Here is a 16,126-nt window from a genome sequence, read left to right on the forward strand (position 1 = left end):
TATGCACATACACATACAAACATACATGTCCACAGTGTGATGGGAGCAGAGAATGGGAACGCTGAGAATGGGTACATGAGGTCGGTGAATTTGATAAAAATTAACATTAAAAATGAACAGTAGAAATTACACTCAATATGCTGAGATTTGATTTGTTAAAGTCATCCAAAACAATGAGCAGGGAATCTGGATGTTATAGGGTAGTTCACGCGTGACGTCAGCGCTACATCCGGGTCCCGCGGGTAGGCAAAAAACAGTACTGTTCTCGTCTACTACATGACAAAACGGGTGATTTAGAGCGTACTTTTAGTTAGTTTATTTTTGGAATCTAAACAATGCCTACGACTTGTTGTGCTCCCGGTTGCACACAGAGGCATTCCAAATCGTCGGATGTACGTTTCTGTCGTTTACCATAGGAGGAAGGACGAAGAAAGAAATGGATATTTTCAATGAAAAGAGCGCAGGCAGACACTCCCAATGGACTGGGGGAGCCATCATACTACGACAGAATTTGCAGTCTACACTTCATCTCCTGTAAATACAACTTAATTCTGTCATTGTCCTACCTAAATAGTGGCGGCGGGGAAGTGGCGATCGCTACACGGGCCGGAGAAGCAGCGGCTGCTGCTGCCGCTTCTCCGCTGCTGTCTGCTCCGCCGCCGCTGTCTGCTCCGCCGCCGCTGTCTGCTCCGCCGCCGCTGTCTGCTCCGCCGCTGTCTGCTCCGCCGCCGCTGTCTGCTCCGCCCGTTCACGGGCTGCGTAAACACTACACGGGCCACTTCTCCGGCCTGTGTAGTGTTTATGCAGCAGCCGCTGTCTGGAGCTCCAGACAGCCGCCGCTGCGTAAACACTACACGGGCCGCTCCTCCGGCCCGTGTAGCGATCGGCACTTCCCCGCCGCCCGTTCACGGGCGCTAGTACGTCTGTGTTTATGCTGCAATGTCGCCGGCACCCCCACCCATTTGAACAAGACACAAACACCAAAATAATCCGTAGTGAACAATATTTTTTTTTTTAACCTACCGGGCGGGTCTTCCTCTCTGCTGAGACGCTGTCTGTGTCCGACGCCGCTTTGTGCTGTTACAAACATGTCTGAACATCCATCCATTTTCTGACCCTCTTAATCCTTCATGGCGTCGCGGGGGTTGCTCAAGCCTTTTTCCCGATATAAAATAATTGTAGCCGTCCAGTGGTTTCATGGCTTTCGTGCTCTCTTGTCTGTACTGGCCTGCCGTGTTTATAAGGCAGCTGTATGTCGCAGTACGGAACACTTGGCCAGCATTTCACAGACTCGCTCCGTCCCTTCAGGCTTTTGCTGTGTGGATCTGGCAATCTGATACCATCAACCATCAACTTACTCTTAAAACGATCTTGTGATACGTTATCTAAAGAAGAAAAATACGTGGATAACTCGTCAGTTTCTCTGTTTGCGTCCGCCATTGTGTTCGCCTTTTGCCTACCAGTCCGGCACGCATGCGCGAAAAACCCGCATCAAAACAATAACAATGAACTACCCTATTTCTTCATGTTAGTTATGTGGTCAACCAGGTGAAGTGAGGCCTTACTAACACTGGCCTGAGATGGAATATAAACAACAACCAGGACAAAGGAGGAAAACTCCCAAGGTGAATAAATTGGTTTACGAGGTCAGTGAGTTATGTCTCTATGTGAGGCTGCATGATTTCCTCAACAGTGACATCTGTACACCAACTTTTGTTTATGTAGAGACAGAGTCTGCCTCCTCGTATTTTCCCAGTGAGCTTTGTTATGTGGTCTGCCCGAAAAATATTAAATCCCGTTAAGTGAAGTCCGCTGTTCACGTTGTTCTCAGAGAACCAGCAGATCTGCTGAAGTCTGGGTTAGTTCTGTTGAAAAGAAGCAGTTCATCTGTTTTGTTTGCCAAAGAGCGAACATCTCCAGGTGGATAGATTTGAGCGCAGAACGAAAACCCTGCTGTTTCATTTTAACCAGCATGTTGGAGCTGCTTTGCATATCTTTTGTTTTTCTGAATTTATTATGAACATATTTGCATTCTAATTCTGCTAATTTATTTTTGAATCTTTAGTTGGAAATATGTTTATGTTTTCATTGTGATATGCTTATTTGCTGCTCTTCCTGTATGGTGGGCGTGACATTGACAAGCTGATTGATTGACGTGATATATAGGTGCCATCACCTACCGGTCAGGTAGAGTGGACGTGGCAAGCAGTTTTTCAGCTGCGTGATGCGGGAGCACTTTTGTTTGTATGCAAGTTAAAGACAAATAAATGCCTCTATTTTTCTAAGACGCGCATTGGGATCTGAGCTATACTCCTACTCTGAAGCGGTGGCTGCAAGGTTGCCGCTACACAGCATACCTGCACATTTTCCCAGTCGGCAGCATCTCTGGTAGATTCCGTACAGGGATGCTGCTCCTCTGAATAATAACTTCTGGAAAGTTCCAGGTTCAATCAGGAGAGGTGGAATAATGTGTGAAGTTGAAAGTCTGACGTTTAACATGTCTTTTCTGGTATACGTTACCAGGGAGGGACAGCAGAAAACACTGTTAAAAAGCAATAACACAAAAAGCACTAAGGAGCACAATCCAAAGGTGGCCATTGTTTTGCGGCGCCACACAAGTACCCGATATAGTCAATAAAATGCAGTCAATAGTTTTAAGATTTTTCTTCTTTAAAATCATTCCACATTCCATCAATGCATTACCTGGATCTGAAATCCTTTGAGTTTGGTCCAGGCCTTACACAAGCCTGAGTGTGACTAAGAAAACAAGGTGAATGAGGCAGCAGGAAACAGCCACTGTGGACACGCTGCACTGTAGAGGTATCCACAATACTGCACTGCCATCTACTGTTTGCATGTTAGTACAGAAATGTTAAGAATTTAATTTACATTTGCAGAGGTCAGGGGATTAATGAGTCAAATGTCATATGTCATACGTTTTGTATGTCATAATTATGTGTGCCCTTGTGGGTTGTTACCATTATTTTATATCTGGTTTATTCCCCTTGAAGACTCTTTTCTATTTCTATAAAAGAAGGAAAAGATAAGTTTTGAGAACTTAGACTCTTCCTTGCTGGAGCCAAATCAAATACTTGACATTTGATACTTGACGTTATCTGATGTGCAGCCCTTCGTGGTTCAGCAGCAGCTGAATCTGTTTTGTTTAGATATCTGCAGCAGCACATTCTGCTGAGAGGACTGACAATATGTGCTGCTACCTTTACACTCTCCTCCCCCTTTTTATCTTGTTCCAACTGAAAGCATAGGTGCAATGACACCAGTTTGGTGTTGGTTTTTGCTCCGCCTAATGAAATAAAATAAGTTAAACACCTGGAAGTGATCGGCCTCTCTGGTAACCGTCTGTCAGCTCCTCATCGATCAAACTAGGACTAATCTTTCCATTTAGGTAAAGTTTTTATGAATTTTTCTTCAGTTTAGTTTTCTTTACTATTACCAAGGGGAATGTTTTTTTTTTTTTTTTCATTCAAGTTTGACCAGCAAACACGTACTTGAAAAGGTAGTCTTTTAGTTTAACCCTCTCATTAAGAAGAATGAGGCCTAAAATTGTGACGTTCACTACTGGGTTGATGACTGGATTTCTCTCCCTTCACTTACTGCTGAACAACATGGTTTCAAAAGAGCAGGTCTCTGTCTCAGTGGGGAAAGGAAAGCACAGTGTTTATGCCCAGAATCTACAAAGAGGTAAGTTTAAAAACATTTTGGGATAAAATGTGGTATTAGATCAGAACCATACAATATGCAATGGTTTAAATAGGTTCTGTTGTTATTTTGAAGATAGAAATGATCTACCTTTAAGTCTTTTGTATGATCCAGTCATTATATAAGCTTTACCTTTTATATTTTTATTTTGTGGAATCAATTCCAGGAGTTACAATTTGATATTAAAATATCAAACAGACATAATTTTTAAGAATCTTGGTTGATCAGATTTCATATTTCAGTCATTTTATTAAGACTACTTTAACAATGCGCTGCAACAGTTGTGCAAAAATGAGGAATTTCTCCCACTCACTCAAATAGATCATTTGAGATAACAAGGAAACCAAATACTATGAAAAGATAACTGAAAAAGTAGAAACATGTTGTGCAGGTCTGGTAGATAAGCATTCCAGTTAACTGGTAGACGCCCTTGGGCACCTGTCAACATTTAAGTTTACAAGATGTATTGAAGAAATGCACAGCAAGGTTAAGTAATTATCTCATACTCATTCCATGGAATTTGACTGGGTAACTTTTAACACTGTAAAGAAAGGATCTCAGATGGCATTCATCAAAAATACAACTTTAAAACGAAGCGATTAAAAGGCTGCCTTTTTCTAACAGATACAGAGATAAATAAAATATAAATTAATCACAAAAGCCCAATCACTTAGACTGTCTATTTACTAGAGGCACGTTGCAACTAGAGCTGGTCTTGAATCCACAACAACCAATGCAAGGGTTCCAGTACTTTGCTAATTAGATTGTCCAGATTAGGTGAATCCACATTCAGTTACCTCTTCTTGCAGTTATAATGAGGGGAGATCAATGTAATTTAAGAATTGTAATCTCTTAATTTCAACTGAATTTGATTATATGTTTTACATTTTTTTGATTGTAACTTTTTGCAGAACGTCAACAATTTATGCCGTATAAATAACTTGTGACTGTGTGGGGAACAATGCAGAGGTGCTGAACAGGATTCTCTAGAAGTGTTTGCACAGTTACAGTGTGCAAATATATCACATTTCTTAAAAACTAGCCCTAACTACAAAAAACAAACAAAACAAAAAACAAACAGAAAAGCAGAATGTGATCAACCAATGTATCCATAATGCATAAAAATGTCTAATTGTATTATTTTAATGTCAAACTGCACCTACTATAGTTTCTGCTGATTTTCTCCTTGTGTTTCCTTGTGTTGAATCAACTTGTTCTGTAACCTGAAACCTGACACGTAACTCATGATGAATATGATTTGGTTTCCCAGAAAAGCACACACTTTTTTGGCTTTTAAAAAGAGAACTTGAAACAGCACAGTATTATTTCTTAAATAGATGACTGGTGAATAACTGTTAAAATAATTCCGAAAGCAGCATTCTTCCTTATATCTGTAGCTGTTTGATGAGTAAAAAGAAAAGAGAATTGAGTCTAAGACGCTTGTTTCCTCACAGACAATGTAGTGAGCTGACTTAGGCAGACTTGTCACAGTTTTCATTACAAATGCGATTTTATTGAAAATGTCAGTAACAGTACTATTTTTGCAACACTTTTACTTCAAATCAGACAAATACAGTGCAATTTCCAAGACGAATACACATTATAATGTTGTTAGTGTGCACACGAGGTTCAATTTCAGTTTGCCATTTTTTGTGATGTAAAAAATTGAGGCTGTGATAAATCCTTTTAACACTTTTTCCCTATGTAATGTGACATGATTCATTTGGGGGGAAAATACAAAAATCTGTAAGTGGAGAAACCACAAGCGATAAAAAGCTGTAACAGCTTGGTTGCATAGGTGTGCACATCTTTAAATAAAATTTTTGCCGAAGCCCCTTCTGATTCATTTTCAGTATTCAGTGTTGTGCAGCAGCGGGTTTGGGTTGTCTACGAATAATTAATAAGGGCCAGTGGCAAGTACTAGAACAGTTTGACATCTATGTCAAAATTAGCAAGCTGGGGAACAACCTGAACATCAGGAAATAACAGCCAGACAGCTCTCAGTCTCTTTCAGTTATGACTTTATGAATACCTGCCTGGTGAGGTGAGGTACAATAAAACACCAGCTGGAGTGAATTTGCGTGCTGGCATTCTCAAACAGCAAGTACTGCACTCATATATAGAAAAAAATGAAGTAAAATGAAGAAAGCAAGGAAAGCTAATATCTATCCATCTATCCATCCTTCCTCTTCCGCTTATCCGGGCCGGATCGCAAGGATAGCAGCTTCAGTAGCTGGAGCTAATAATTTAAGAGAAATTAATGAAACAAAAAAAAAAAAACAGAAGGCAATAACCAGTTAATCAATGCAGTGATGAATATGAATGTTTAAGAATCATGATTTGTTTTGAGGAATTGAGAAAATCAGCCATATAACTTTTTTTTAATATTCCACTCATCCAGTAGCACACTACCGTCTGCAGACACATATCTGCTCTAAGTGGAACAAACGGGGGGACTGGTCCTTTTCTGTCGCTGGCCCTACAGCCCCGAAATCTCTGACCAAGGGCCCGTTCTTCGTACGTCGCTAACTCAGTTAGCTGGATTTAATTGTTAACGATTTGGCATGATCTTGGATCGTTTGGTTCTTCGAAACTCATCCTGAACTTGCTGTCATAGCAACATATGCGCCATCTTAAGCCTGCTCTCGAGCAGGTTTATTTCATGTAAACAGGATTAGATCGCAGCTGTAGAAGCGGAGGAGATAGGGAAGTCTGTCGTAGCCATGTCCATTTTTACAACTGCAACCTGTTGCGGAAGGTGCAAGAATAATTTGCAGAGCTTCTCGAATTAATCGCGTATTGCGCAATAGACAGGATCCTTTAGCGCAGCGCGACAGTGTAATTGTAGAGAGATTTTTCTTGGTGGCTGTTATAAGCAGACAAACACACCACTGTCGCTTTATGCTTGTTCAGTATGAGGGATTGCAGCAAAGCCATGGACAATGCAGACGACTCTCCCTGTGGCTCTACGCTTCTCCAGGAGTGAATGCTGCTTGTCGGGACTTTGATGCAATCAACTGGTTCCCTTATATAGGAAATTTTTGACCAATCTGTATAATCTGACCCAATCTGTATAATATGATTGAACTTGACTTTGTAAAGTGCTTTGAGATGACATGTTTCATGAATTGGCGCTATATAAATAAAATTGAATTGAATTTAATTGAATTTAACAGTGGCTTTTAATGAGGAAAAAGTGGTGTTAGAGCCATAAATAGAAAATATTTAAGTTATTTGTATGATGGTTTGCTTTTTATTTTTTATCATATTCCGTAAGAAGATTTGTTCAGGCCATTTTATTGTAATGTTTAGTTTTACTTTAAAAGTCTTGCTTCCTGTCGAGCCGTATATTGTATTAGAAAAAACTATGATTACCTAGACACGGAGCAATACAGTTTTGACCGTGTAAACTGTGGATGACTTGGAGAAGGAAGAACTTCATTTTTTATAGATAAAGAATTTTGTTGTTAAAATTCCCAGTTTGCACGCGTCCTTTACTTCCAGTGTCTAAGGAATGACACTGAAATTAGGATCTCTTGACATAACAAGTGCCTTTTTAAAATACAGTATAATAATTAAAGGCTACTATTTTGTAGAATATTTTTGTATTTCACTTTTACTTGTCCCCATGTTCTAGTGGGTCCCGTGGAGGCTCTGATATAAAAGAACAAAGTAAATATGAGATTATTAAAATGCAAAAATTCATACTGTAGAAAGTGATAGAAACATCTACCACGGACAGTATTTACGCATTAATTTGTCTGCTACTTTTTGCCAGCCCTCTCTCCTGGCTTTAACAGACTTTGAGGTGTTCCCTGTCATTTTAATTAATGACTCAAATTCAGCATAACCTTCCATTAAAAGCTCGTGTTCTGCTTGAGAGAAAAACTGTGGGCGTTCTTTGGCCATGCTGAACAGCCAATAGCAGCGTTGCTGATCATTGTTTCTACTATCGATACATTTCCCCTTTTAAACAAACGCATGAACGCGCAGTTATCTCAGATAACTTAATCCAGCCATACTAATCATAAACAACAGGTGTGTTTGAAGAACCCAATCAGCCGGATGAAATCATCTTGGATGTGTCATTTGATCTCGGATGTTTTAAGCAACGTACGAAGAACGGACCCCAGGTCTTGTTCAAAACCAAACATGACACCCATTTATCTAAAAGGGCTTTAGATATTTAACTTTTAGTACTTTGATATTCTTTATCTTTTTATTGTGGTTGTATTTTAACAAGCACTGTTCTTTGTGCTCTGTCTTTATTTGTTTTATTTTGTAAATCAGTTTGGTCAATGCTAGGCTTTGTTGGAAGGTGATATATAAATAATGTATATCATTAGTAAAACCTTTATTTAAACGTCTTTGAGTTTAACAGGAAAATTTACACAGGGAATGAAAACAGCCCTGTTTATCATTATTCTACCGGTTTGTGTATCAATGACGATGCCCATGTGACAGCTCAGTGGAACTTGTTGTGTTCATCAAAGGGCTCATTGTTCGTCAAAGAGATAGACTGGGGGAAAAAATGAAACTGTGACATCTGGTTTATACAAAGAGTGCTCTGTAGCACTGAACTGAAAGTAAACGTCCAGCGTGCCTGAAGAGCTTTTAACAACCTATTTCCTGAACCTAGAGCTGTACAAGTCATGAATAAACGGAAAGTCCGCCCTGACGATCTTCTCCACGGTCGTAATTGTTTGCTGTAGTTTGGACATGTCCTGTTTTGTGGATAAGCCAAATAAGCCAGTAATTGACATACAAAGGGCAGACTGAATAAAGGCAGGATGATATGGAAAAAAAACCTTATCAATATGATAGAAATCATATTGATCGATATCTATAATTATCAACTAATTAAAACCAAATGTTTTAAGTGCAGACCTAGCCTTTTTGTATTGTTGCTTAGCAAACTATTTCTAGATACAGAACACACAAACACTGAATTCAAACTCAACCCTTTATCCAACTAACTTTTTACCTAAACTGCAAGTTTAGGTAAAAAGAAAAAAAGAACATGTGCTCTCTGAATTCGTTGAAGGGGGCGGAACTTGGTTCTTGAGTCTGTGTTTGTGATCGGTTGGGAGGATGTAATGATGGTAATAATAACCTACATGGCTAGAAAGCAAAAGGAAGGGAAACTGTTATACTATTGTACTTTTTATTGACAATTTTTCTGTCATCAATGTCCATCCACTGATCAATATATATTCCAAAAAAAGTGAAAAACAAAGCAACTGGACTTGTTTTCCGTAGTTGAAGACGTTTCGATTCCTCTCCCGGAAGCTTTCTCAATTCAAAAAGTCTGGAGTAATGATGAGTAACAAGCTTTATACCATTGCCCAGCAATGGCTTAGATAGCATGCAAATTCAATCGAAACAGGTCCACCCCTTAATGGGCGGTCGTTAAAGCCATTAAGCCAGCAGATTGGACCGAAGCTGGTCCACACCTCTGTAACGAGGAGACCTGTTTCTGTTGAACTTGCATGTTATCTAAGCCATTACAAGGCCTTTGTTTGGCAGTGGTATAAAGCTTGTTACTCCACATTACTCCAGACTTTTTGAATTGAGAAAGCTTCCGGGAGAGGAATCGAAACGTCTTCAACTACGGAAAACAAGTCCAGTTGCTTTGTTTTTTTACTTTTTTTGGAATGACCATGACCTGGATGACTGAGAATCTTCACCAGCATATCGATTTATATTGTTATTGAATTATCACCCAGCCCTAGTTTAAACATGGCTAACAACTTCTGTGAAAGGTTGTACTTGTTGAGTTGCCACAGCAAGTGCTGTCTCTGCTGGGGCGTGTGATATGCAGTAGAGTTAAAAACATTTGGCATGTGTTTCAATCCATTCATAATGCAAAGCCCAAGTTAAACAAAACATTATTTGATGAAATAATATTTTGTTCAAGTTAAGGAACCAAAGTTCACCTTAAAGAATGTGAATCGTGGTTCAATTAGCCTAACTAATTCAGAACAACATTTCACATGTGTTTCAACCCATTCACAATGCAAAGCACAAGTTAACCAGAACATTATTTTGAGTAAATAACATTCTAAAGACCGGTTTATCCTGTAAAATCATTTAATTCAGAATCGCTTGCCTTTGTTTATGCGATTCTACATCCGGGCGCTAGGGGTTGCTGTATTGATCGGTCACTAACCTGATTAAAGTCTAAAGTTATCGACATTGCCTTAAAAACCGGCATTAATATTCCATATTAATGTGGGAATAAGGCTCATAGCACCTCCGAAGGATGGCCGAGCAGAACAATTAAGTTTTATGCCTCAAAACAACTCCTTTTGAAATGTCTGGAACTGGATGTTATTCGGCATTCGGCGCTAACTAATAAAGGCTTTAGTTTTATTTTTAGTCATACTGAGTGGGCTGGATAACATAAACATTAATGTCCCATCAATGTATGAAACCCTTGTGGAGATAACATTTTTGTTACAACCTAAGGTGACCAGATTTCTGAAATCAAATATGGGGACATTTCTTGCTTGTGGATAAAAATCAATACATCTCATCAAGATGAAATTAGGAAACGGTGACAGTAATGGTTTCATTTATTTTTACATATTTATTAATATTTAAACAACAAAAATCAAGTGTAAAAGCCAGGAATGTGCCTCTCCACACTTTTAGTATAACCTAAGATTAATAGAATGAATAAATCAATAGTGTTGTTAATAGAAAACTAGAACTGTGTCTCTGGGTTGGGGCAAAGTGGTGGGGGTGGGAGTGGAGGGGTCCAGGGTGGTTAGAAGGGCTTTCCAAATTTGTGGGGCCCAAAGAGCTCTGCCGTCCCCTAAGGGGAGAGTGACATGAGGAAAAAAAATGTAAATACAAACATTTAGCATGTGCCTGTGGCTGTCTGTGGAGACCGAGTTCTCCTACCTTTTCAAAAAAGTGCAACAAATACTTATTTTGTTCACATCTACATACCTATGAGAAATAGGTTTTTCTGCGTTAACATCAAAAACAAGTAGCGGTCAAGCCTGCAGGTAAAGGATGATATATGTTTCTCACTGTCACCTGGCCGCATCAGGGGCCTGTGCATCTCAAAGAAGCAGATTAATTTCTCCCACTAATGGGCTATAAGCACAGCTCCACTTCTTCCTGAACTTCAGCAGCTCCTTTGTTTCCTGTCTTTCATTACTGGACAGACTGATTAATCCAGGTGTGTCTGACTGGTTACTGAGGTCAGACACACCTGGATTAATCAGTCTGACTACTTTTTGTGATAAGCTCTAGAATAATTTAAAACATAGGCCTGGAATAAAAATTTTCCTTTTGTGCATTAGCTGTGATTCTATGCGGATTCAGTGGGTTTCTTCCATTGTGCGAGAGGAGAGTATAGCATCTCCTACCTTTCTACTATCACTGCTTTCTTTATGCTAATTTTGAGTTCTCTAAATTTCAACCAACATTAAAACTGTTCTATGCCTTGTTTTTCGATTGAAGCATGTATAAATTATGCTACCAGGACGTCGTCATCTTCCAAAATGATTGGTATGGGAGAAGTTGCCATTCTAGTTTGTAATCTGCTTATCGGAACATCCTGGCAGCTTCGGCTGTCTCTGGGTGCTTGAGTGAATGTGCACAGTTCAGGATTAATTCACCACGCCCGGTTTTAGTGAACCAGAGGGCAGCAGATCTGTGTAGAGTTTTTTGTGCTGAGAGGGAACAGCTCATCTGTTTTATTCACATTTTGTCAGGTTAGTGTTTAGTCCTGACTTGTGGAACTTGACAAGAGTGCCTGGGTGTTTTCACTGTCTGTGTCTCTGGTAGATCTCACAGAGAGCAGCCTGTCTGCTAATCAGGATATAAGAAGAATTTTCTGGGTCAATCAAAACCAGAGAATAACCGCCCAGAGAGGACTGTCTGAGCCTGGGGAGTTTCTCTGTGTTGAAAGTGACAGTAATATAGCAACAAAGTAAAGTTGCAAATATTATGCAAAAAATATGCAAAAAAAAAAAAAAAACAGTACAAAGGTACAAGCAAAGGTTGTACGGAGGCAGACAACTGAGGCAGCATCTTGGTAAACTTCCATCACAGCCATCATAAAGACACAATTTGGTAGAAATCACAACTTTTTTGTTTTACTTTAATTAATCTTGTGATTAATATTTTAGCATATGTAATGTTTTACCCTTCAAACTGTTTTGATAAATAATTTCATTGATTCATTTTCAATAAGATGTTTAATGGTCTAAAAGCTCAGTCATACATAACCTTGGATGACCTAGGGTCTTTAGGGAATATGAAGACAGATGTTTAAGATAAAAAGTCTGAGATTTAGTAATTGTCCAGGTGACAATCCTCTATTTAGATTCTGTCCTATTTTCTTCCATTAACATGATTTATTTATCTTGTTGTTGAAATTAACAGTACATGTGACCCAGTACGGCTCCAGAGTTGTAAACTATGCAAAACATGTCTTTTTTTTGTAGAACCAAGCAAAAAAAACAACCCTGCAGGAAATACCCATAACTCTACAGACATCTTGTGTTGGATTATGACCGGACCCAGGAACCTGGAATCACGGACCAAGCACATCAAGGAAACGTGGGGCAAACATTGCCACAAAATGCTGTACATGAGCTCAGTGAAGACAGATTTCCCCACCGTGGAGCTGAATGTGAGTGAGGGGAGGGAAAACCTGTACTGGAAGACCATCAGAGCACTCCAGTACCTCCATCAGCACCATTTGGATGAAGCCAGCTGGTTCCTGAAAGCAGATGACGACACTTATGTGGTCGTAGAGAACCTGCGGTACATCTTATCCAAACTTGACCCAGAAGAACCGTTGTATTTAGGTCGGCGCTTTAGCCCTTTCATCAGTCAAGGCTACATGAGTGGAGGAGCAGGTTACGTCCTGAGTAAAGAAGCACTGAGGAGATTTGTAAAAGGTTTTCACACAGGAGACTGTACCCACTTCTCTGAAATAGAAGACATGGCTTTGGGTAAATGTATGGAGAAAATGAAGGTGAAGCCAGTAGACACCCGAGACGTGAAGGGCAGGCAAACCTTCCACCCTTATCCTCTAGACCATTATGTTATACGACAACTACCAAGACGTCGGCCTTGGCATATGATTTATGACTATTATCCTCCAATTGAGGTAAGAAGCAGAAGTAAATCGGTGGTTTATAACAATGTCTTGATTTTTTTTAAACTGCAGCAAAACAATGAATCTGGAATGTATTAGCTTTATGACGCTGCTCAAAAATATAAAGGAACACTTTGAAAACACATAAGATCTCAGTTGGGAAAAAATCATGTATCCATACTGATATGGAATGGGTCATGTGTTAGGAATGAAAAGATGCCATGATCAACCCACTGGGGCGTAATCTGAAGTCACTGAGAAAGTGAAACTGAAAAACTGGTGTGGCAGGCTGGTCCAATTTGCTGAAGTGTCATCAACTGAAAATGGTCCTCAGTAGTTTCCATGGTCCACAAATGCTTGTATGCATGTCTGACAATGATGGGCATGCTCCTTATGAGATGATTGATGGCGTTTGCTGACCAGGGCATCACTGAGCTGTTCTTCCTTGCACAAAGGAGCAGATGCTGGTCCTACAGATGAATTAAGGATCTCCAACAGCCTTGTCCAGCTCTCCCAGAGCAACCTCAATGCTCATGAGACTTTGCTGTGAGACGGAGCAAACCTTATGGCTATGGCGTGTATTGATATCCATTCCTGGACAGCATTGGGTTGTTTGTATAACTTCTGTGATGTCAAGGTGTTGCCTAATGATAGCACAAGTGACACTAAGCCAATTCAAATGCAAAACTACTGAAAAACAACAAAAATATAAAACAAAAACAAAGAAGGGAAACATGTCTGTGGCCTCCACCTGCAAAACCATTCCTGTTTTTATGGTCATCTCTGTTTTGCCCTTTTACTACACTCCTTGTTAATTGAATTAACACCAGAAGAGACCAGATCAATATTACAGAGGTTTATCTTACTGGATATTATACTAAAAACTGTTCCTTTCATCTTTTTGATCAGCGTTTATGTCAAATAGTCATTCTAACATGACAACCATAGTAACCCATACATACAAAGAAACAAATTAGTCCATAAACAAAGTTATGCACAATGAAGTAGAATAGTAGTATGATAATTAATAAATATCCATCCATCCATCCATTTTCTGACCCGCTTAATGAGCCACTTAGTAGAAGGTCCTTGTTGGTTATGACAGCTTCAAGACATTTTCTCTGTGGAGAAACTAGTGATATTATTCCCCACAAAGAGGTTTCGAATCGGAAAGGTTCTGGCAGCATGTTCTATGCATGATAGGTCTATGGCAGGGCTTCCCAAGAGCTGCCACTAGGGGGTGCACAACATGAAAAATGTAATGGCGGTCTGACAAAAAATATAAAACTATAAATTTAATAAATAAAAATGCATTCACCCAAAAATATATTTATCTAGAAGATGTCTTCTTCCATGATACATTTTAAGGTTAAATGTAAAAGAAGTTATCTTCACACTGTACTGTATATGCACACTTAGATGTGGCCTCTGCTTCGTTCATTGTGCCATTGGCTGTAATCAGGGAAGCTGTTACATGACACATCAAAGTTAGTGATGAAGGAGGAAAGGAACCGAGAGAGAAAAGAATTGGAGGCAAAAGAGGAGAGTCTCTCTCTCTCTCTCTCTCTCTCTCTGTCTGTCTCTCTCTCTCTGTCTCTCTCTCTGTCTCTCTCTGTCTCTCTCTGTGTGTTCTGGTCATTTGAGCATGATTAAACATGACACCTTTAATATGGCTATAAAAAAGCTTGTTGTATTTGTTTTTTTCTGAGTTTGAGGTTTTGGGCCTTGAGTGACACCCCTGTGTTACAACAATGAGCTTGCAAAGAGCTTGTAAGAGCTCCCTACTTTTACTAATCATGAGATGCTTATTGTGCAATACCTTGATGTTGAGAAAACCTTTATAGGCCGGTAGTTGGACCGAGACAGAATCAAGAATAAATCAATCAACTATCTTTAATGTCATTATGTTACCATCATGAAACTTTGGAGAGACACCGGCTCAGAGAGGATTGTTTCCATAAAGTGACAGATTTCATCTTTTTTATTTACAGTTCAGGCCTTTTATTAGTGCCTTTTCTTCACATTTTCAGTACTTTATATTACTAGTTCTCTTCCCAACTTATCACATGCAATTTGTCTTATAGAAGAATTTGTCTTTATTTCTTTGTATGTGAAGATTACTTGAGTTGTTACGATACATTGGGTGAGTTTTTATGTGCATAGGCCAATTACAAATAAACTGAGGAAAATAGACACTGAATGCTCATTTGTCCCCTCATTGGATCTATCTGTTAAACTACCATAGCTATTACACACAATCTTTAGCTTTTTATAAGCTGGAGCTTTCTTCTAAAAGAACTATAAATACTCCAAAACAAGAATTTGCTGCAAGATCAGCTCGTTCAGACTCTGTATGAAGCTTTTAAAATTCTAGACTACAAACGGCACATTTTGGTTTAGCTTAAATGTTAAAATAGCTTTATTTCAAGAACCAAGTTAAAGTTTTCTTTCCCTTTTTCTGTTTGCCTGTCTCTCCAGGGTCCGAATTGCTGCTCTGACCTTGCTGTATCTTTTCACTACATTTATGCCGTTCAGCAGTACGTGTTGGAGTATTTTACCTACCATCTGCGACCATATGGATACACATATAGATTTAGGCCTGATAAAAGTGTGGAAGTGAACAACAAAACTAACAGAGAAGAGTGAGAAGATAAGTGAAATGCAAAGGGATCAAAAGTGGAGACGAAGAGGAGTGGGAAGAAAAGGAGGGGATGTGGACAATGTGCAGTACGATGAAGAGTGGTCTTCAATGAGGGTGAAGAGGGTTTCATGAAGAGCGATAAGCAGATTGACTGGGATGATGCAGAAGAAGAGTTGGGATGAAAAAGATAATCAAGGAGATGGTAAGCATGAATAAAAGAGAAGAAAGTGAAACTGAGAGCAGCCGACAAAGTTTTCTATTCAAGTGTGCCAATTCTAAACCTCATTATACTTGAGAATTGGTGACTGGAGGTGTGGTTCATGACTTAACCTAAGTTAACACCTTAATTTCATTTAGTGAAAATCTAGTGAATGTATAATTTGACTCCTTTTAGAGAAGCATATAAGGGCAGCTGTGAGTGGATCAAGCCAGCTGAACAGTGCCTCAGTCCTGCTACTGCTCATCAACACCTGTCATTGGTTGAGGAAAAGAAACACTCTTCAGGCTAATGGAGGGTTTCAAGTTAACATTCATACCAGGTGTCCTTTGGTGTCGATTGGGTGTTAGCCAATAATTAGCATTTCCTGTTCAAACCGACATTACTGAATCAGAGGCTCAACATTTCTTTATGCAACGTCTCTTTG

The 16,126-nt window shown here is 39.4% G+C and overlaps 1 protein-coding gene across 1 annotated transcript; it reads left to right on the forward strand.

Moving 5' to 3' along the window:
- Positions 1-3,342: 3,342 nt before the first annotated feature.
- si:dkey-202e17.1 (uncharacterized protein LOC555344 homolog) lies at positions 3,343-15,830 on the forward strand. The gene is made up of 3 exons (XM_036145606.1): positions 3,343-3,702; positions 12,183-12,853; positions 15,320-15,830. Exons 1-3 carry the CDS (start codon positions 3,552-3,554, stop codon positions 15,485-15,487), a joined length of 990 nt encoding a protein of 329 aa, XP_036001499.1. The 5' UTR covers positions 3,343-3,551; the 3' UTR covers positions 15,488-15,830.
- Positions 15,831-16,126: the final 296 nt, after the last annotated feature.

The sequence above is a fragment of the Fundulus heteroclitus genome, chromosome 13 (genome assembly GCF_011125445.2).
Source record: "Fundulus heteroclitus isolate FHET01 chromosome 13, MU-UCD_Fhet_4.1, whole genome shotgun sequence".
NCBI classification, from domain to species: Eukaryota; Metazoa; Chordata; class Actinopteri; order Cyprinodontiformes; family Fundulidae; genus Fundulus; species Fundulus heteroclitus.

Bases quoted from the DNA above. Each gene is read 5' to 3' on its own strand.
- si:dkey-202e17.1 (XM_036145606.1), top strand. From the start codon at position 3,552: ATGAGGCCTAAAATTGTGACGTTCACTACTGGGTTGATGACTGGATTT. The intron at 3,703-12,182 runs GTAAGTTTAAAA...TTTTTTTTGTAG, and splicing joins TGCCCAGAATCTACAAAGAG to AACCAAGCAAAAAAAACAAC. The intron at 12,854-15,319 runs GTAAGAAGCAGA...CTGTCTCTCCAG, and splicing joins ACTATTATCCTCCAATTGAG to GGTCCGAATTGCTGCTCTGA.